Raw genomic sequence first — 23,290 nt, 5'->3', positions numbered from 1 at the left:
CTTTCCTATACCAAGGTGTTTTTAAAGAAGAGTTTTGAGAAATAGTAAATCTTAGCTGTTTAAATTCACAAAGATGAACATTATGAAAGAATTGCTGAATCATTTTCGTAAGGCTGCTTGGTTTATAGAGTAGGCGTTCCCATATTGTTAAAGGTTAACGTGATCACTGCCTTTTCATTATCCTACACATATATGTACATTTAATTTTTCTCATAAATGCTCTTTTTTCTTTTCATTTTACAGACTTAAGATATTTAAATACAGTGCTCTGTGCAATTCTTTTGATATTTTCTTATCAATCCATCTTTACAATATTAGAACTAGGAACAGTTTTGAAAAGATGAAGGAAGAAACTATGTAGAAGATAAAAGATGAGTTATATACACTGAAAATATTTCTTATAAATATCCAAAATATATATTAGAAAAGCGGGCATCAAAACAGTGTATGAATGATATATGATGTAAACTTTTTAAAATAGAAAACTACAGAAAATAACCATAAATATTCATAGGAAAAGAAAGGATTAGAAGGAAATATACTGACATTTATTGAGAATTATCTAAAGTGGTAAGATAGGAAGTTTTTTAAGATGAAAAACTTTTTTTCTGTCTTTTTTCTTTCTGTGTTTTCCAAAATCTTCAATGAGTGTTTATAATTAGGGAAAATGTGTTTTTAAAAGAAAAAAATATTTCTCATATTATACCTTGTAAATAGCATATCCAGACTGTAAGCTGATCCAGTTAAAGTCTTAAAAGAAATGTGAGTTTTTACTGCCTGAAACCTGATACTTTTTCCTGTCTTTCCGGAAGCAGCACAAAAATTCTTTAAATAGTGACCCTAGGAATGAGGAGGGCGGATCTCATTCTGTTTTAGTTGAAGTAACTAAATCAGATATGAAGCTTTCACAAGTATTAGTCTGCCTGAACTATTAACTCTTGCATACTACAAAAAACCCCACAAAACTTACCAAAATCATCAGCTAAAGACATATTTAAGTCCTTTACTTATTTTAAAATATTGTGTTTGATATTTATGATATATAGCCTTTTACAATGTGAAATTCCTGGCATTTCTGATTGCAGACCCTAGGAATTTTGAAAATGATACAAATTATTTGACAATTTTAATTTAAACCATATTTTAATACTGTATATCTTGAATGACTTGAAGTTGAAATTAAAATAACTTTTCATTTGTATGTATCTAATTTTAATAAGATACTTAATGGCTATAATGATTTTTTTGTTGCTTTTTCACTTAGAATGGATTAAGTAAATGTGTAGTTATGATATTCTATGCTGATATACTGGTTTCTTAATCCACTTGGCCTCTTAAAAAGGAAACAAGTATGGTGGAGCCAGAAGGAAAATGAATAGTTAATCATGGAGGAGGAGAAAACCTAGCTCGGTACTAGAGGCAGCTGGGGAAGTGACGTCCTGTAGCATTTGCTGTTCTAGAAAGTGCAGAGACACGTAGTGAAAATGGGAGGATCTAGAAGGAGGCCGTCTCCCGTGTAGTGTATATTTATCTGTAAGTGAGCCGTTGGGGAAGGAATTAAATACTGAGGCGCTGTCTGCTTGCTGCGTTAAGACAGCGAAGCTGAATTGCTGATTTGCTTTAACTTTTAAAATACCCAGCTTGGTTTATTTTTCTTAGAATCATTGTATTGCTAAGACTGGGGACGCTGTTTTCTTTCACAAAGGGAAATCTAAGTTCATTTCAAGGCACTCGAAATGGGGAAAGACTATTATTGCATTTTGGGAATTGAAAAAGGAGCTTCAGATGAAGATATTAAAAAGGCTTACCGAAAACAAGCCCTCAGATTTCATCCGGACAAGAACAAATCTCCTCAGGCAGAGGAAAAATTTAAAGAGGTCGCAGAAGCTTATGAAGTATTGAGTGATCCTAAAAAGAGAGAAATATATGATCAGTTTGGGGAGGAAGGTAAGAATTCAGTGTATATCTTTCTGTCTCTCTTTTTTCTCTATCAGCTTTCTGGTTATTAAATTCTCTGACATTTCAAAAGTAGAAAGACAAATAATGGATAAAAGCAAGATTTCATCCCTGATCATATGAATGAATGTTACATAGCTATGAATGAAATGTACTTGTTTGTCCTTTTTTGGATTTTGACATTTTGTGCAATATATATGTTCTCCCATTAGATTTGTATTGTTGACATTGTATTTGAAAAGAAACCTTAAATTCCCATACTCATTAAGAAATTGTGTCAAAAGTCTTATGCAACCTGTTTTTTTTTTTTCTAATGAATTTTCTGTCAGAGCCAATAAAGATTCTTCAGTCATTTAAAATCTTAAGATTGGCAGTTCAAACTCTGGGTAGTTTATATTTTATTCACAAAAACAAAAGAAGGTTTTTGCCTTTTTTCTTATGGCAAAGCTAGTTTAGATTAAACAGGACAGAATCTTCTCTCTGAGAAGCCGAAGGCCCAGGCATTTAGCTGTAGTTGTTTTTGGCATTCTGCCTGGAGAGGAAAGAATTTTCCTGATGTCATAAAATACCAGAACAAGTTTTTAGCTTAATTGTAAACAGTAATTGTGTGCCAAGAAAATGAGATCTCAGAAATGCAATTTTTGACCTAAAATGGCCACCTCCTTAGAACAATGACTGATTTACTTTAAGATAACATTATTTCATTTGAAATTTTACTATCTAGGTGTAGAGGAAGGCATGATAACTTCCCTTTCCTCTCCCTGCCACACTTTTATTTCTCGGATTGTGAGATCTGAAACTAGTTGAATACAGTAAATGGAAGTAAAATTTAAGATTATCCTTTTATCATTCTGGATTTTAAATTGTCCATCATCGCCATGTAAATGTAGCTGTAAAGTAAGACTATTTAAAATTGCTGATTGACAACAAGAACATTTTAATTTTTACAAGTTCTGGAATTTCAACTTTTTATATCAGGACTAAGTTATTTTATTACTAATTTTTCTCCCCAAATATTATTTTAAAATCATTCATTGTAGTTATGAAAACTTTTTTTTTGCTTTATTGCATTTAATGTTAAATTTCCCTAATTAAAAATCTATCTTAAAATTCAATGAAGTGGTAACTGTATTTTGAGTTAAAAAGTTAAATTTAGTTAAGCAGGGTAATTGTGTAGAGTTTGTTTTTTTTTTTTTCTTGTTATGCTTTTTCTTTTTGATCTGAGTTGCCCCAAATTGCAGTTTCTGCTGCTATGAGGACCTGCAGTGTCAGGTTCCTGCAAAGTAAAGACTGAAAAAAGCAAGTAGTGGGCAGTTCAGTCCTGCTGGTTCCTTATGGCTGTACTACTCAAAATACTATGATTTGTTTCTTCATCTCAAAAGCTAAGCAAGATTCTCAGATACTACTAGCTATATACTACTCTTTCTGAAGAAGTTATTTTGTAATTTTTGTAAAGAAATCTACAAACACGATATAACAATATGAATTCCCATGAAAAAGCAAATACCCATTGATTTAATCCACACCTCACTAACAGCCCAAATCTGTCTATAACTAAACCATAAGATTTAGTGTTTCTAAGGATATTTATCTTCAGAATTTTCAAGTCACCAAATGATACATTTTTCTTGGCTTAACATTACCTCTTAATAGTGTTTTTCTTGAGTTATATTTCTCCAGTTTGATTTTTACTGAGCGTCATCAGTGAAGTGAATTTTTAAAAAACAGGATCATCTGTGTACCACAAGTCTTTTAGATAGTTGATATAAGCAATAAAAGTAATAGTGAGGGAAGAATAAGTTTTTTAAAGCATTGAAATATATTATTCAGAAATACTATTTTCTACTTATATTGCTTTAAAATACAGTTAAAATGAAAGTTATTTGATTATGTTTTAGAAATTATTCTTCCTTTACAGAAAAGCATTAAAATTATTTATCCTTTATTCAAAGTATCTCATTAAGTATACTGTTAAAACATAGAAAAATATTTTTGTTTCTTTGCCTGTCATTGATCTGTTTGTGCTTGCAGGCCTGGTTGCATAGCCCTCTGTGTTTCTCTAGAAGTAACAAAACGCTAATTTACCTGGTACACTTTCCCCCCGAATTATTATATTCTCTTTTACAACCTGAAGCTATGGGAATAAACCATGAACTGAGAATTGCATGAGTTAAACGTGCTAAATTTATATATTTAGGACCTAAGATAGCCAGTGATCCCAGTATATTTGTGTTTTGAAAATGTCTAATATCCACAATTTTAAATGCTGGGTTTTAAAAAAGCTGGATAAAAAAAGAGATGTTTTAAATTTACCGTATGACCCAGCATTTCCACTCCTGGGAATCTATAAAAGAGAAATGAAAATGCAGGTCCACACAAAGACATGTACGTGAGTGTTCATAGCAGCATCATTTGTGATGGCCCCAAATGAAAATATCCGAAAGTATCATCTTTTAGTAAATGGATAAATGAAGTGTGGTATATATGTATACACACACACTACTTAGCAATTAAAAGGACTGATTTAATAAAACATGCTTTGTAAATGAAATAACCTCAAACATTATAAATCATATATAAATGACTACATATTCTATTATTCCATTTATATGAAATGCATGGAAAAGGCAAATTTATAGACAAAACAGATCAGTGGTTGCCTAGAGCTAGAGGTGGTAGCAAGGATTAACTCCAAATAGAAATGAAAATACTCTTTGGGTTGATGGAAATGTTTTATAACTGGATTGTGGTGATGGCTGCACAGTTCTATAACTTCACTAAGACCATGGTATATTTACAATGGGTTACTTTTATAGTATGGAATAAATAAAATTGTTTTATAATAGAGATATTTCTCCATAGTTGAATAATTTGAAAACAAAAAACAAAGGACTACTGACACTTGAAATTGAATTTTGATCTAATTTCTCCTCTAGAGTTTTAGGTTTAGTTCTGAATTGTTCTGTGAATGTCAACAGAAGTTCATATTAAAAGACATAAAATCAGATTTTCCATAACTCATCCTTATAGTGGCCTGGTTTTCTAACATTTCTTTCTCTTCATATCTTTCTTTTTTTATTATGTTTCACTCAATAACTTAAAATTTAAATACTGAAAGGTAGTATTTATATGATCAAATCTGTGTTTAGTACATTAATCTTTATACTAGCTATTAATCTTTATACTAGTTTGCTGTTTCTGTTCTTTATATAGTTAATTAACAATCTATTTACTATATATTTAAAAAAATAAGTAAATTGGATTTCTATGAATCAAAACTTTAAAGAATCTCACTGTGCTAGTTAACTCTAAGTATTGTTATAAATTTGGGTTTTTACATATTCAGTTCAGTCGCTCAGTCGTGTTCGACTCTTTGCGACCCCATGAATCGCAGCACGCCAGGCCTCAGCAGTTATTAAAGTCATATAATTTTTTTCCCTTGAAGTCCTGATTTTTCTCCAGTGCTGCTGCTTTTGATAAACTTTAATCAACTAATTAATGGATATCATTGTTATGAATAATATCCCAGACATAATTTTTTTTTGGATTGCAAATTGGTTGGTTGCTTGTTTTTTAAATAATAGCAGTCTTGGTACAACATAAGTAAATGTTGACTCTGGGGTACATTTCTTGCTCACACGAAGTGATGATGGTGTCTAGAAAAAATTTTGGATAGCATAGGTAGTCTAGCTGCATACTAAAATTTTCCATGAGCAGTCAAAATGTATGTAGTGAAAAGTTGACTGTATAGTTGATGACAGGCTTGTTCAAGTGCTGGGCAACGCAAGTGATACTTGCATAATAATTCATGTTATATTGGTGTGAATTTTGGTAGGATTTTCTCAGTCACAGTAGTACACAGTTGACTATTTAGTGTCAAAGCTTTATTGGAGGCTGTTTGTTATCTTTGATGAATGTCAGTTCAGACAGTGTGTGAATCTTCTCAGGGACTCAGTAATCCTGATTGAGTTACCATTTTTGGCAAAGGGCTTTTAGGGAAAAGCCAAACCCATGATGTAATAACTTAAAATATAATTCTTTCTTTTCATGAATCCATTATACATCCAAAACATTTAGATTTTATCTTGTGAAGGGTTCAATTGGGCAGGCTAGTTTATTCAGTTTACTTTATGAACTCTGTTAAATCGTTATACTCTGTGGGATGAAAGATGGAGTGATTGAAATAATTTAGTATTGGTTTAATCACATTGTAATGACCTTGAGTTATACACATATTCTATCATTTAAAAAAAAAATCTGCCACTAGCTTTTTTTAACATTTGGAGTTATAACTGTACCACTAGAATTTAGAGAAAGGAGTTTTGAACGAGTTGTATGTTAAAAGTTCTTGTCCTACTTATGCTTGTCATTGTTTTCTACAAGGCATATCCTGAGTGAAAGGTGCCAAATAGAATAAGATATTTAAAACTGAGAAAGTATGCTGAGTGACTTGAGTAGAGTTTTTTACTATTAAATTTCTCATATGTGTATGTGTAATTATACTTTATATTGTTTTTGTTTCTGCCTTTCTCTGTCTTGACACTGAAGACACATTTTATTTAGTGTTTGTTTCTAACACTTTAAGAATTAGTTCTTCCCTTTATTCAGCAAACATGAGTGGCCGTCATTTTCAGAACTGTATGCATGAACAGTGCAAAAATAAATAAAATGTGTTTCCTGCCCTCAGATTACTCACTGATGAACATATTTGAACCTCTTAGTTTAATTCTCTTGTTTCTTTTTTTTTACAGTTTTATAATTTTTAGGTTCTGTTCCTGCTTGTCTCCTTTGTCAGGAATGCCCATAAGGATCATCCAGAAACTTTGCTGAGACTGTAATGATATAAATCCTTGTCAGTATCGATCCCTTAGAAAATCACTATACTGTTGTTTTGTAGGTTTTAGTAGAATCTTTCGTCAGTATGTAGTAGAAAATGCTACTTCAAATATGTTATCTCTTGTGAATTACTAATTGCTTAGTTGAGTCTTAGAGAACAGGATCGAAGAGTCAATGTCTTGGTGTCGGAAGCAGGTTGTCCATAATAGACAAAAATAACCAGCCCAAAGGTCTTACAGGTCAAAAGGGTTTACAGCTCATGATTTCAGTTTTCTTTTTACATGCTGTTGAAATTAATGCTATCATGTGATATGCCTAAGTAAACAATTTCATTATTTAGGATATAGATAGTAATTTTAATGTCTAAAATTTTCTGTTAATGGAATTTTTTTCCCTTTCTGCCATGAATGAGTTCTATTTTAATTTTTAAACAGTGAAAGATGATCTGAAATAAAAATAGTTATTTTGAATATGATATTTTATATCACTGATTTGTGTTCGCTGATAATGATGGTACTCAAAAGATTTAGGTTACATATTTTGTTTGCATTGATTACCGAAGACCTTTCGATTGACATCTTTTTTTTTTTTGCTATTTTTAAGATTATATATTTGAAGTAGAGTTGATTTACAGTGTTGTATTAATTTCTGCTGTGCAGCAAAGTAATTCAGTTATCCATGTACATATTCTTTTCCATTATGGTTTGTCACAGGATATTGAATATAGTTTCTGTGTTATACAATAGGACCTTGTTGTTTATCCATCCTATATATTGTGATTTGCATCTGCTAATCCCAAATTCCCAATCGTTCCCTCCCCCCACCCCTTGAATGACATTTTTAAAAACCTAAATTTATATACTTCAGATCATCAAACCAGTAGCTTATAAGAGGTTCCCAATTTTTATTTATTTTCTTTTTTATGCATGGAACAAAAAGTTGGAAATAAATTATCGTTAAAGATGGGGATTTGGATAAAGAATTTGAAAGCTAAAAATTTAACTTAGGGTGGAATGATTGGTAGTTATATGGCTCTTTTGTATTTAGTTATAATGGCATTTCTGACCAATATTAATAAATAGCAACCCAAGTTAGCCAAAGTTTATGAGTAATACAATTTTTCCAAGTTTAACTTTCAAGAGTTATAAGTATTTTTCTAACCATGCTTATCTTGTCGTTTAGGGTTGAAAGGCGGAGCAGGAGGCACTGATGGACAAGGAGGTACCTTCCGGTACACCTTTCATGGTGATCCTCATGCCACATTTGCAGCGTTTTTTGGAGGTTCCAACCCCTTTGAAATTTTCTTTGGAAGACGGATGGGTGGTGGTAGAGATTCTGATGAAATGGAAGTAGATGGAGATCCTTTTGGCGCCTTTGGATTCAGCATGAATGGATATCCAAGGGACAGGAATTCTGTGGGCCCATCCCGCCTCAAACAAGATCCTCCAGTTATTCATGAACTTAGAGTATCACTTGAAGAAATATATAGTGGTTGTACCAAACGAATGAAGATTTCTCGGAAGAGGTTAAACCCTGATGGAAGGAGTTATAGAACTGAGGACAAAATTCTCACCATCGAGATTAAAAAAGGGTGGAAAGAAGGCACCAAAATTACTTTTCCAAGGGAAGGAGATGAAACACCAACTAGTATTCCAGCAGACATTGTTTTTGTCATTAAAGATAAAGATCACCCCAAATTCAAAAGGGATGGGTCAAATATAATTTATACTGCTAAAATTAGTTTACGAGAGGTAAGTTAGTAGGATATTGGATTCTGAAACCAAACAGAATTATGCCTGTAATCTTAGGGAATTTATCTAAATAATAACTAACATTAATGTTTACTACACAGCATTCTTAGAATTTTCATAAGAACCCTCTAGAGTAGTACTACTACTTTGCGTCTTGTGGATAAGATTATATTTTCTAAGTTCAGTTATTTATACTAACAATTTAAATGCCAATTTTAAGTGCTAACGAGATTATATACAATGAGGCCTACCTAGTATGGATTATCTGTACTTTGTTTTTGCAGTTTGTCAAATCTGCATTGTAATCTCATTACCTTAGTCCATGTATAAGATTTCTTCCAAAGTTGTTAACTTGAGTTAATAATTATATAACAAACAAGGCATTAAAAGGGAAAATAAGTTATGAGGGTACTGCTTTAATACATTAGTTTGTATTTATTCTATTTTTAGGCACTGTTTCTCAAATTGGATTATAATCCTGCAAATATGCCCATGTCAGTTCCCTGCTTAAAATTCTTTAATAACTTCATAGAGCATCTACCATAAAGTCTAAACTCTTTAGCTTAAACTAACAGGTTGTTTTTAATCTAATTTCTATCCATACATGTGTATACATTTCCCTAAGTTTGATATATTATTATCTTGTATACCTCTGTATATATATCTTTGTATACCTCTATGGAACACTGCTGTTCCTTGCTCTACCTCAACACTTACTAATGGTCCGGTGCTTACCTCAAGCAATCTGTATTCCCAGAAGCTAAGAGGGTACATTGAGTGCCCTTTGTCTCAGACAAGAATTCTGCACATACTTCTCTGACAACTTTATACTATAAAGTTATTATTACTGGTTTGCTTCTGAATCCTTTGTGCATTCCTTGAGGTGGGGTCTGTGTTCATGGTCCCTATATGTTCAGCATCTAGCAGAAATATATGGCATGTATGGTACTCAGTAAATATTTACTGACTAAAACAATAAATATATTTATTGTTCTAATGTTTTCACTCTGGAGAAGTATATAGTTGCTCCTATCTTTTTCTTTCTGGTTCTTAATTTCTCCCTCTTCTCTTCTCCCATTCCATCCTTGCAACTTGAATGTTGTAATAGCAGCCTCAAACAATTCATTTCATTCTAGAACAATGTGAAAGACATTCTTTCCTCCTCTTTTCCTTTTTCCTTTTCCTTTCTTTCTCCTGCTCCTTTCCTTCTTTTGTAAACTATCTGATTATGTGTATCCTGAAGGGACTTTCTAGTGGGGAAAATGTCTTAAAATTATTGATATTCTTTTAGAGGTTAAAAGTTTACCTTAGAATCATTCTTTACAGCTGGTAATATTTTTGTTTAGACTTTTATATTTTGAAGTTTGTTAATTTTATTTGGTTCATTTTAGGCATTGTGCGGCTGCTCAATTAATGTGCCAACCATGGATGGAAGAACCATACCTATGACAATAAATGATATTGTGAAACCTGGAATGAGGCGAAGAATTATTGGATATGGGCTACCATTCCCGAAAAATCCTGACCAACGTGGTGACCTTCTAATAGAATTTGAGGTTTCCTTCCCGGATACTATATCCTCATCGTCCAAAGAAGTACTTAGGAAACATCTTCCTGCCTCATAGAATGAAAAACTTTGTTAACCATATTTTGATAAGGCACTGAAAATATAAAAGGACTGGCCATTTACTGATGTAGATGTGAATTCTGTATAAAGACATGTAAATTATTTTGAGGGTTCATTACATTGCATGAATAGAGACGGGTCAAATAAAAAGGCAAAAGGGATTTTTGCAGTTAGAGATGAAGAGAAAACTACTCACTGTATTTTATTTCATTTCTCCCAGGTCAGAATTTTTTAGTATTTTGCTTACATGTAAAATTCATTTCTGTGGAGTTAATAGATGTATTTCTAATAAAGTACCAGGCTATCCAAGTACTTTATTTCTTATATATTTACACTGTCAGTGTGATAGCTTCTCATTTATAATGGAAATTTAAATTCTTAACTATACATGTGATAGGTACTTCTAGAAAAGAAGAACCCAAGTTACTTGGAAATCTGGTTAACTAGATTAAAATCATATGAAATGCTGCTATAGGGCTGGTACCCATAAAAGAATATCCTAATACATATATTTCACCATTTTCATTTTTAAAGTATGCTGTAGCATTTCTTAATAACATAGTTATAATGTTCTTAAAACAGATGTTTTCTTCATAAAAAGGAAATTAATGGCAATTTATCTCCTGTGGAAATCCCAATTGCCTGAATTACTGATATTTTAGAAATAGGTTGTTTTTAAAATGCCATATATAATTTTATGGAAATTAACTATATATCTTGGACTTAATAAATTATAGGTACATTTTATTGTCCATTAGTTAAGGATAATTTGTTTGATAATAAACGTGTTTTTAGAGGAAATATTGTTACTTGGAATTAATTTTCCAATTACACAGTCTTCTATAACTTACTCATAATATGCTATATGTACCATATGCAATTTCCCTAAAAAGAATAAACTACCACTATGGTGTTAAACCAAAATATGGGGAAAATAAACACTAACTGCTGCTTATGAATGATGTTGCTACTACTTGTTATGCATATAAATATTTTACTTTTTCATATGTATAGATTGCATTTCGTAGGTGTTTTAATTTTTTAAATATATTTACGTTTAAAAAATTATTCTGTTTTCTGTTTTATAGCTATAGTAAGAATGATATTTTGAAACAAAGATTTTGGTTCAAAAGAAATTTTCAGGATAATTGGTATACAAGGTTTATTGGACCCTATCACCTTTTAGCAGAATATGGTCTTCTTTTAGAAATTCAAAACATAGGTTTTAATCACCATATACTTTATACAGCTTTATTGAGATGTAATTCTCATGCTAAAAAGTTTACCATTTTAAAGTGCACAATCCAGTTGTTTTAGTATATTCACCTTATATAGCCACTTTGTAATTTCAGAACATTTACATCACCCTAAAAAGAAACCACATAACCATTAGCACTCACTTCCCATTCCTCCAGCCCCTGGCAAACACTAATCTACTTTCTACTTCTATGGATTCATCTATTCTGGACATTTCTTATAAGTGGGATTAAACAATACTTGGCTTTTTTGTTTGTTTCTTTCACTTAGCATAATGTTTTCAAGATACACCCATGTTGTATCATTCAGTACTCGTTCCTTGCTTTATGGCCGAATAATATTCTGTTGTTTGGATATACCACATTCTGTTTATCCATTCATTAATTGATGGGCATTTAGGTTATTTCCACTTTTTTGGCTATAATGAATAATGCAGCTCTGAACATTTTTGTACCACTTTTTCTGTACATAATTTTTTAATTTTCTTGGGTATATGACCTAAGAATAAAATTGTTGGGGATAACCATATACTTTAATTGCAAATGGAAAATACTTGAAAATGTCAGAGAATTCATAATCATGCATATTTTTCCATTAATTTATAAATAATTCCTTTATAACTTTCTCTAAATGACAGTTAAAACTCCTTAAGGAAGTGTGAACATTGTGGAGATTTTCTCACATCTAAAGAGATAAGAGCTGAAAAGCATCAGTGAGATTGGTAGGCATGGTTTCTATGTAAAACCCACTGTCATTATTTTCTTGATTAAGCATTTTCTCCCAAGTTAAATGATTTGTAGATTAGATGAATGATCTTTGGATTAAAGAGTATTTGTTAAAGTACAGAATTATTCTAATACTAAAAAAAGTTAACTGGCATTGCTATATAAACAGTTTATCAGGGATACCCTGGTGGTCCAGTGGTTAGGACTGTGTGCTGTCACTGCCAAGGCCCTAGGTTCAGTCCCTGGTCAGAGGACTAAGATCCCACAAATTGCGCGGCACAGGCCAAAAATAAAAAACAGTATATCAGTATCTCCCGGGTCTTAAAGGGTGTCAATAATACCTTCATATGTAGTAAGTGCCCAATTTTCATTTGTTGAGTGTTGACTTAATGTAGAAGTAGAGTTTTAAAGTTTTCTTACTTGCTTATCTTATGAAGGTACTTTTGATTTTAAAAGGTTCTCTTTACGTTAAACCAGGTTCTTGGATACCTGGAATAGTTTTGAAAGTATTGTGGATCTTAGTAAGCTAATAGATAAAATATTACCTATCCTACAACTAAAATTTATTTTTATTTATTTATTTTTTTTACAACTAAAATTTAGTACATCATCTCTATAGCTATTAGAGTTTGGGGTTTTGTGAATGTAGTTCTTCTTTTCTTTTTTCTTTTGGCCCCCCCACGTGTCTTGCTGGATCTTGACCTGGGATGAAACCCCGGCCTATGGGCTATGAAAGCACTGAGTCCTAACCACTGGGCTGCCAGGGAATTCTCAGTTTATGTAAATGTAGTTCTTAGCCATTCTTATAAAGAGGAAACGAGATTTAGGAAAAGAAAACTGGAGATTTATGTCAGTTTTGGATGCAACCTTAAACATGAGAAATAAAACAGAGGCAAAGAACTCTACTCCTGTTTCTGTTAAAGGGATGGCACTGAGATGAAGAGAAAAAACTTGGACCAGAAGGACTCCTGTATTAAATTATAATAGGAGGTCTATGTTAGAGAAGAGCTTGAGAAATATTTAGTTTTGTTTATCTAATAGATTAAAGTTTGCACAGTGTTTTTAATCTCAAGTATATATTTTCCATATCTGGGACTGGGAATGAAGGGGTTCAAGAGATGGGATTAACTGAGAATCCTAAAACTTGGAAAATATGAAACTTTTGGAATGAGGGTAGGTTTCTTTTTTATTAATTGCCTTCTTTATATGTCTATTATCTAACAAAGTAAAAATAAATTTGCAAGCATCTTATGGAAACTGAGAATAAGAGATCCTGAAAAGTTTCTAGAAAGCAAGGAATGGTAAACCATATTTATTACTAATTAAAAATATAAATATCACTTTTTATTTAGTACAACCATCATTTTAGTTAGCATTAAAACTGACTTCTGGGTGCAGCCCCCACCCCAACCTAGATCCCCCACCCACCTCATCCCAATCTCTCCCACTCCAGGCCTGTCAAAGTGTGCCCCACTCCTGGGCAGCCCCACACCCCCTGCTCAGGAGCACCACGCTCTCCTCTGTGCAGACCTCCTCCCCACCCTCCATAGGATTGGGTGCCACCTCCAGGCCATACCCCCTCACCTCCTGTGCCCCCTTGTCCCTCTGGTTGAGTTTCCCCGACTCCCAGGAACATGCACGTTGACCAACCCACCTCTGGTGACCCCATTTCCCTGGCCTCTCTTCTCAAGTCCTTGGGCTCTTTGTGCCCTTTGGTACATGGGGTCCCCTCTTCTCACCCAACCCATCCTACATATTCACAGCCCCTCCTAGGGCAGCCCCCAGGCCCTTGCTTGCCAGTGGCCAGGCAGATTCACCAGCCAGAAGGAAGGGCGGGTGCTGGGCCTCATCAGAGGGCCTGGCTGCTGGGGCTGGGGTGCCAATCCACCTTCCCCACGTCACAGATCCTAGAAAAACATTAATCTAAGAACCCCTTGAGTATGATGACAATTGGGTTGGAAACCCATATGCCCAGGTTCTGAGAGTCTTTATTTCTGTGTGATATCCTCAGCAGAGGGCGGCAGGTGTGTGTGTGTGTGTGTGTTCATTTTTGTCCGTCTCTTCAGAAACTTTGGGTGGGGTCGTTTCTGTTTCCTTCAGCAAGTTCCTGTTTTGTGGTGTTTATGGGGAGAAAAGTCTGGAACCATCCAGAGGTTCCTGTTTGAGAGGTTGTTAAAAACACAAGGTCATTTACAAACCGTAGGGTGGCCAGCAGGTGCCCAGGTGTGACCCACACAGCCAAGGTCAGTCTCTGCCTTTGCATCTGTATTGAAAGTGTGTATGTGCGTACACGCACATTTCCTGTTTTTGTGTGTGTGTGTTTCCTCTTTGTGTGTGTGGATGTGTGATTCCTCTTTACCTTATTTAGATTTTCTGATTTTTCTATAATGAACTTGCTTTGCATTTGGTGAGGGTGGGGCAGAACTAGGGGTAAGGAAGCATAAACTACAATAGAAAGGAACACCAGTATTTTCAAGTTTGGATTTTAAAGTCTCAAATCCAAGAAAAGAAAAATGAAAAAGAAAAATCTGACATCTTAGGGTTCTGCCTAAAGCTTTTTTTTGTTTTCTTTTTCATAACAACTTAAAATTTCTCAGCTAATTGTTTTCCTACCAAATGCTTTCAGAAATGTAACCCTCTCAACTGGGGAAATTGTATTTCACTCTAGCTTTTACAAATTACACTCCCTCACTTATTAAAGCAAACATGAACATTGGCATATCCCACTTCAGAGTAGTAATTATACAATAGGACTAGTTAAACATTTTATGTCTTTTTTCCCCCAAAATATTTGACTCATAATTCTTGAAGGAAATTTTTCAGAAGGTAGAAGTGGAACCCTTAACTGATAATGGGTCCTTGGTGGTGGTGGTGGTGGTGGTTTAGTCACTAAGTTATGTCTGACTCTTTGTGACCCCATGGACTGTACCCCACCAGCCTTCTGTTGTCCAAGGGATTTCCCAGGCAAAAATACTGGAGTGGGTTGCCATTTCCTTCTCCAGGGGATCTTCCCCCACCCAGGGATTGAACTCCAGTCTCCTGAATTGCAGGTGGTTTCTTTACACACTGTGCCACCAGAGAAGCCCAGAGGGCCTTGAGTGCTGTGCTTAGTCGCTCAGTCATGTCTGACTCTTTGTGACCCCATGGACTGTAGACTGCCAGGCTCCTCTGTCCATGGGGATTCTCTAGGCAAGAATACTGGACTGGGTTGCCATGCCCTCCTTCAGGGGATCTTCCCAACCCAGGAATTGAATCCAGGTCTCCCACGTTGCAGGCAGATTCTTTACTGTCTGGGCCACCAGGGAAGCCCAAGAATACTGGAATGAGTAACCTATCATCCCTTTTCTAGGGGAACTTCCCAACCCAGGAATTAAACTAGGGTCTCCTGCATTGCAGGCAGATTCTTTACCAGCTGAGCTACCAGACCTTAGTATTATTTAAAAATTAGTTGTTTGTTGGCAGAGTTCCCTCACCTGTCTGCTTGCATCTCTTACAAGCATCCTATATTAATAAATCTATTTCTTGCCTACTACTTTGCCTCTTGCTAAATTCCTTCTGTGCTGAGACACAAAGAACTTGAGGGTTAGTAAGTCCAGACAGCAGACCTTAAGATCATTCCACAGGCAGAACAACTCATTGACCTGTTTGATTTGGCCCTAGGCATGCTTGGTACAGAGATTTCCTCTTCTGAAGAATTCTGACATAACTCATTGGGGGAAAATATGCATTTTAATTGGCAAACACTAGAATCACTGAAATCTGTTACTACTATATTACAATTCATTAAAATCTGGAAGGATTTCAGAAAAAATTTAGTTGTGGCTTATATAAGTTTATTCTCATTATCCTTGAAGAAGGTAAGTGGGGTTTATTTTAGGAATGCAAGACTGGTTTAGTATTTGTAATTTCTCCAATACAGCATTGTTCTCACCTCCTTTGTGTTGTTCTTGGCAAATATTCTAAAAATATACCACATTTTTATATGTTATGGTTGATACATTACATACTCGTTGTTTTATACAATTGCTTCCTAAATCAGTTAAAGAAAGGAGAAGAAAAATGATCTGCATTGTCTTTTATAATTACATAATTATAATTACATATTACCTCATCCAGGGCTCTTTGTTTGTTCATGTGGATTTGAATTACTCTCTGAGGCCACTTGCTTTCAGCCTTAAGATCTTCTGTTAGTGTTTCTTATAATGTGGGTCCACTGTCAACAAATTCTCTCAGTTTTGATTTACCTGGGAATGTCTTTATTTTGCCTTCATTTTTGAAAGGCAAATCCTGAATACAGGATTCTTGGTTGACAGATTTTTTTTCTTTGAGCAATTTTGATATCTTATCCCACTGCCTCTGGTCTCCCTTATTTCCAGTTATAAGTAAACTGATTTTATTGGGGTTCCTTCATAAATGGTGACAACAAGTAGTTAGTCTCTTGCATTCAAGATTTTCTCCTTGTCATTGACCATCAGCATTTTTACTATGATGTCTATAGATCTCCATGCTTATCCTATGTGGAGTTTGTTGACTTTCATGGCTATATAGACTAATATTTTTCAATAACTTTGAGAAGTTTCCAGTCATTATTAAAAAAAATTTTTTTCTTCTTTTTTCTCTCTCTCTCCTCCTTTTGGTACTCCAGTATTGCATGAAAGTGAAAGTGAAGTTACTCAGTTGTGTCAGACTCTTTATGACCCCATGGACTATAGCCTACCAGGTTCCTCTGTCCATGGGATTTTCCAGGCAAGAATACTGGAGTGAGTTGCCATTTCCTTCTCCAGGAGATCTTTCCAACCCAGGGATTGAACTCGGGTCTCCCACATTGTAGGCAGATGCTTTACCGTCTGAGCCACCAGCAAAGTCCAACATGAATTTAATGGTGTTCCACATTTCCTGAGGCTCTGCTCATTTTCCTTCATTCTTTTTTCTGTCTATTCTTTCTTCATTCTCTCTATTCTAATAATTATATCTTTATCAATCTATCGTCAAGTTTGCTAATTTTTTTCCTCCTGCCAGTTCAAATCTACTGTTGAGCCCCTCTAGTGAATTATTTCAGTTATTGTCATTTTAGCTCTAGAGTTCCCATTTGTTTGTTTTTCATAAGTTTTCTGTATTGACATTCTCTATTTGATGAGACATGATCATCGTATCTTCTATAATTAATCATAGTTTTCTTTTGTTCTTTGAAACTATTTATAATGGCTGCTTTGAAATTTTTGTCTGTTAAACCCAACATCTGGTTGCTTCACATGCGGTTCTTATGCCTTCTTACTTTCTGATGGAGGGGTCATACATTGTTTGTACGTTTTGTTATTTATTTTTCGAAATTAAGCATTTTCAGGCAACTCTAGGTACTGGTCCCCACTTTCTTTTTGGACTTGTTATTTATATGTTTGCAGGCTTCCCACGTGGCTCGATGGTAAAGAATCTACCTGCAATGCAGAAGGTGCGGTTTGGTCCCAGGTTGAGAAGATCCTCTGGAGAAGGAAATGGCAACCCTCTCCAGTATTCTTGCCTGGAAAATACCATGGACATGTACAGAGGCGCCTGGTGGGCTACAGTCCATGGGGTTGCAAAAGAGTCATACGTGGCTTAGCAACTAAACAACAATATTTACATGTTTAGAGACTGGCTGAATAGTGAAGTTTATTTTCCCTTGTGATGGAAAGCCTCTGTTATTGCTCTTCAGAGGATGCAGACTTGAGTATGCTCAGTCACCCCGGGTTGACAGTGGTTTTAGTACGGCTTTCTTTGTCTCCCTGACCACACCCTGCGGTTACATTGCTGACTGACACAACACCCTTGGGCCATAAAGTGCTCCACAAACTGATCAAATCAAATTCCTTTGAAAGAACAGTACTGAAATCTTGTTTGAAATTTGTTCTGATCCCAGGAGTCTTCCTCTCACTTGTCTCTTTTCTCTCTCAGGCAAACTAATGATGGCAGGTAGGAACAATATTGCCAGTCTTTCTGAGTGACACCCCAGCTTTCGGAGATGAGTGCTTCTGAGGTGGGGACAATTTGAGAGTGACACCAGATCTCAGCTCGTCTCTCCCAGCGTGGAAACTCTGCCAATCAGTGTAATGGCACTGAAGGCTCCAGGCTTCTCAGCTGTGCCACTCCCAAGGTAGAGCCTTCATCCTAATTCGAGAGTAGAAGAAGCAATCCCTCAACTCTCCCTTGTGTGTGTATGTTAAGTCACTTCAGTCGTGTCTAACTCTTTGCGACCCCTATGGACTGTGGCCCTCCAGGCTCCTCTGTCCTTGGAGATTCTCCAGGCAAGAATACTGGAGTGGCTTGCCATGCCCTCCTCCAGGGGATCTTCCCAACCAGGGATTGAACCCGTGTCTCCTGCATTTTCTGCATTGCAGGCAGATTCTTTACCACTGAGCGACCAGGGAAGCCCCCAACTCTCCCTTGCACTCACTCAGAACTTAGCCTCAGCAACAGATAATAGGACAATATGAGAAATACTTGCATCCTGACTTCCTAGAAGATAATCTTCTGACTGGCTTATAATTTCTCCCATTGGAGAAACAGGGTTTTCTTGGCTGTGGTGGTCTGGAGTGGAATTTCCATCTCACTGAGTTGGAAGAGGGAGGGGTAGTGTGGTTCTTGGTTCAAATACCAGATTCTCACTATTCTTATAAAATTGTAGTGGCTTTCCTTGAATAAATGTTTCTTTCTTTATGTGCTATAGGCCATTAGAACAATTTCCAGAGACTTTAAATAGTTGTTTTTAAAAATAATTTTCACCAGTCTCATTGGGGAGTGGATCTGTGGAGCAGATCATTACTGTCTCATACCAGAACCACATAAGTTTTAAATCCTAATAGATTTAAAAAAGCTTCTTATAAGGGTGATTTGTAGTTGCTTATAATATATTTTAGTTGTTTGTATTAGTGCAATTTTTAAGATGCCTAAGCTAGTAATGATATATTTTAACAAGTGTCTTTGGAGAAGCCTTTATTCTTTTTTTTAATGAGTAATTTTTTGTTTACTTCTGAAGTATAGGCTGAAATAAACTGCATAATAATATAGCACTAGAGGGTGGTCTATTTAAAATATGATCTACTAATGAAGGAAAACAAAACATTGGTGGGAAGAATACTATTAGGCATCAGGTTTTACTAATAACCAACATTTGTGACCTTGGGCAGGTGGTTTAACTTCTCTGCTTTAGGTGTCCTCATTGATAAAATAAAAGGTTTAAAAAAAAAAAATGTTTAGTAAAACAATCTCTAATATTGTATTACTAAGAAGGACACTTGAAAACATTGTATTTCTAAGAAGGAAAATTATGGAGTGATGACTTCAAATTTTTCTTTTCAAATTATTTTTTGCAGCAGGTCAAATTTTTAAAATTAGGGTATGATGCTATCTATAGTGTATCTATAGAAAAAGACTGGAACGACTTCCGTAGTGGTCCAGCAGTTAACATTCCATGCTCCCAATGCAGGGGGCCCAAGTTCAATCCCTGATCAGGGAACTAGATCCCACATGCTGCAACTAAAGACCCCATGTGCTGCAACAAAGACTGAAGATCCTGCATGCCACAACTAAGACCCGGCATAGCCAAATAGATAAATATAAATTTAGAAAAGGAAGAAAAAAGACTGCAGAAAAAGAAATCAGAATGTATAACAGTGAAGACTTTGAGATGGTGAGATTAAGGATAACTGTTGCCTTCATTTTAATTTTTCAATTTAAAACATTTTCTTCAAGGAGCACGTGCTACATTTATAGTCAGAGAGTTGTTTTATAATGACCTGTGTTTAAAATCACATGGCATTAAGTAAAGAGAGGACAAATGTCTTTAGAGGTTGATTTGCTTGTCCAGAGTCACACAGCCAGTATTCATTCAACAACATTTTGACTGGTACCTGCTCAGATGTCAGGAGCTGAGGGAAGGAGCAGTGGACATAGACAGCTAGACTACAATGCCAGCCTCCCTTACAACTAGGTGTGGTTACCGAAGTCTCCTCCAGGAAATGTGAGCAGTGTGCTATCTTTTAGTGCACACAGAATCTAGCTTGTTTTTCTTCCCAAGTCAAGAATTAGAACACTGGAGACTTCCCTGGTGGTCCAGTGGTTAAGACTCTGTGCTTCCACTGTAGCAGGTGTGGGTTCAATCTCTGGTCAGGGAACTAAGATCCCATATACCAGCAAGGCAAAAAAATTATTAGAACATTTCTAGGACCCCAAAGCACCCTGTGTACCCTTTCCAGCACTAACCTCTTCCCTCCCTTACAGGTGACCAATGACCTGGTTTTACAGTAATCTTTTTCTGGCTTTTGGTATACTTTCTTCTGTATTCCTAATAATATATTTGGTTTGTATGTTTTTCAGTGTTCCGTGGTGAGATTCATATTTCCTTTTGTGTTTTGCTGTTGCTTAACATGTCTTTGCGGAGAAGGTGATGGCACCTCACTCCAGTACTGTTGCCTGGAAAATCCCATGGATAGAGGAGCCTGGTGGGCTGCCGTCTATGGGGTCGCAGACTGAAGTGACTTAGCAGCAGTAGCAGCAGCAACATGTCTTTGAGATTTATCTGTTTCGTTTCCTGGAACTGGAGTTCATTTTTATTGCAGGATACTATTCCACTGTATAAGCACACACCACCTACCAAAGATGGATATTTGGGTTGTCTTTGGGTCTTGCTTACCATGTACAACACTGCTGAGAAAATTCTTGTCCGTTGATTGCCCTCAGCACACACGTGCAGAAATTTCTTTAGGGTAAATACCCTGAAGAGAAAAGACATATCTTAGGATGTGTCCAAGTTCACATGATAATTTCTGTTCTCCAAAGTAGTTAAAATCATATTGTCAGAGCTCTTATAAACTGGATGTAAAAACAGCATCTCATTCTGTTCTTCTTTTGCATTTCCTTGACTACCGATGAGTGAGCAGCTTCTCACCTGCTTACTGCTTAGTGGTGTTCTCTCTTTGGTGAAATGAAATGACTGTCCCTGACTTTTTCATTTTTTATTGGGTTATTTCTGTTTTCTTATTGTAGTTCTGTATATTCTGTATATTAATTGAAAAGTGAAAGTGAAGTTGCTCAGTCGTGTCTGACTCTTTGCGACCCCATGGACTGTAGCCTACCAGGCTCCTCCGTCCGTGGGATTCTCCAGACAAGAGTACTGGAGTGGGTTGCCATTTCCTTCTCCAGGAGATCTTCCCAACCCAGGGATCGAACCCAGGTCTCCCACATTGCGGGCAGACGCTTTACCATCTGAGCCACCAGGGAAGCTCATTGATTAAATGTGTTTGCAAATGTCTTTCAAGGTTGTGGTTTGTCTTCTGGGTTTTCTTCATGGCATTATTTGGTGAATAGAAACTATTAATTTTTAATGTAATCTGGTTTCTCAATCACTTCTTGTATAATCTGGACTTTTTGTGTCTTCAGAAATCTTTACCTATCTTGAAGTCCAAAAAATCTTATTAATATATTTTTTAAAAATGTTTTCAATATTTTAAAAATATTAATCTACCTAGAAGTACTTTTTCTGTATGGTATGAGGCAGGCCTCCAGTTTCATTATTTCCACCTGAATATTCCTTGCTGGCTCATACAGTAAAGAATTTGCCTGCAAAGACGGATCTCCAGGAAGATCCCCTGGAGAAGGGAATGGCTACCCTCTCCAGTATTCTTGCCTAGAGAATCCCAGGGACAGAGGAGCCTGGACTAACACGTTTACTTTTCACTTTCAATCAGTGGTCACAGTATCATTTATTCAACAGACTATCCTTACCTTGGTTGATCAGCAGTGCCGCCTTGGGTATTTCATCTTCTGGGAAACCAGGAATCTAGGAGCAAACATTGTGGTGGTTCCATCAGATTTCAGCTCTGGGTTCAGGCATCAGGGAACTTGAGCTGGAGGAAGGGAGCAAAGGAAGGAGGAGGCGGGCAGGGAGAGCAGCAGGAAGGAGGCTGCAGGACGGGGGCATCCAGTGAGTACTGTGTCTGAGCCCCAGCTCACTCTGAGCTGGAGCACATGCTTACCTTTTTTGAAAAAAATTCAAACTCATGATTTATAAGGAGTTTATTTTTCACATATTGTTGTTTCCAAATTCTCTAAATTTTATTTTTATTTATTTATTTTTAAAATTTTTTATTAGAACATATTGTTTTCATTTAAAAATTTTCAAAGTATCAAAATAAAATTCATTTATCATTTTATTTAAAAAAGCCATTTAGTTATTAGACAAGTCTTTACTGAGTATGTGGTATGTACATCACTGTTGAAGATGTGAACGATACAGTCCCATCACTAAAGACCTTATGTTCTAATCATGGAAGCCAAAAATAAAAACGTTTAAAAATAATATATTTTTTGGATGATGATAAGCATTAAGGAAAAGAAAAAGTTGGATAGAAACTGACTGGTAAAGAAAGAACAGTGCAGCCAAAGAATGCCTCTTTGTGAAGAGTGACATTTGTACTCAGACCTCAGTGACGCAAAGGGGGCAGCTGTCCAAGACCTGGTAGGAGAGCATTTAAGGAAAAAGGAATAGCAATTATAAAAGTCCTGAAAAACAGGAACCTTTACTGAAAAGAAGAAAAATACATTTAAGATTTACAATCTAATTTTCAAACAGTGCTGATATAATGTTTCCTAATTCATACCCAAGAGGCAGAAGATAATATTAAAAAAAGAAAATGGAACTAGAAAATGTCAAGGTGTTGACCTCTGATCCTGGCTTTCAGGCTATAGAGACTCAATCAAATTTCTTTTCAGGCTTGTTTTGCCTATTTGTAAATGGAGAATATTTATTTCTTCCTAATAGAATAAGATAATATATAAAGAATACTAGCTATGGACAGTTCAGTTCAGTTCAGTCACTCAGTCGTTTCCAACTCTTTGCGACCCCATGAATCGCAGCACGCCAGGCCTCCCTGTCCATCACCAACTCCTGGAGTTCACTGAGACTCATGTCCATCGAGTCAGTGATGCCATCCAGCCATCTCATCTTCTGTTGTCCCCTTCTCCTCCTGCCCCCAATCCCTCCCAGCATCAGAGTCTTTTCCAATGAGCTATGGACAGGATGATATTAAAAGAAAAGTTTACCAATACATTTTAAATTACAGTAAGTTAAAAATTTACATTTGGCTGAAGTTTTTCAAATGAAG

At 35.6% G+C, this 23,290-nt stretch overlaps 1 protein-coding gene across 1 annotated transcript; it reads left to right on the top strand.

Moving 5' to 3' along the window:
• The first annotated feature begins 1,309 nt into the window (after window positions 1–1,309).
• On the top strand, window positions 1,310–11,238 carry DNAJB4 (DnaJ (Hsp40) homolog, subfamily B, member 4). The gene is made up of 3 exons (XM_010857578.1): window positions 1,310–1,947; window positions 7,975–8,543; window positions 9,935–11,238. Exons 1-3 carry the CDS (start codon window positions 1,737–1,739, stop codon window positions 10,166–10,168), a joined length of 1,014 nt encoding a protein of 337 aa, XP_010855880.1. The 5' UTR covers window positions 1,310–1,736; the 3' UTR covers window positions 10,169–11,238.
• The last annotated feature ends 12,052 nt before the right edge of the window (window positions 11,239–23,290 follow it).

This window comes from Bison bison, unplaced genomic scaffold, assembly GCF_000754665.1.
Source record: "Bison bison bison isolate TAMUID 2011002044 unplaced genomic scaffold, Bison_UMD1.0 scf7180017864382, whole genome shotgun sequence".
In the NCBI taxonomy this organism is placed as follows: Eukaryota; Metazoa; Chordata; class Mammalia; order Artiodactyla; family Bovidae; genus Bison; species Bison bison.
The sequence above is the reverse complement of the archived record's forward strand: the minus strand, read 5'-3'. Positions and strand labels throughout refer to the sequence as shown.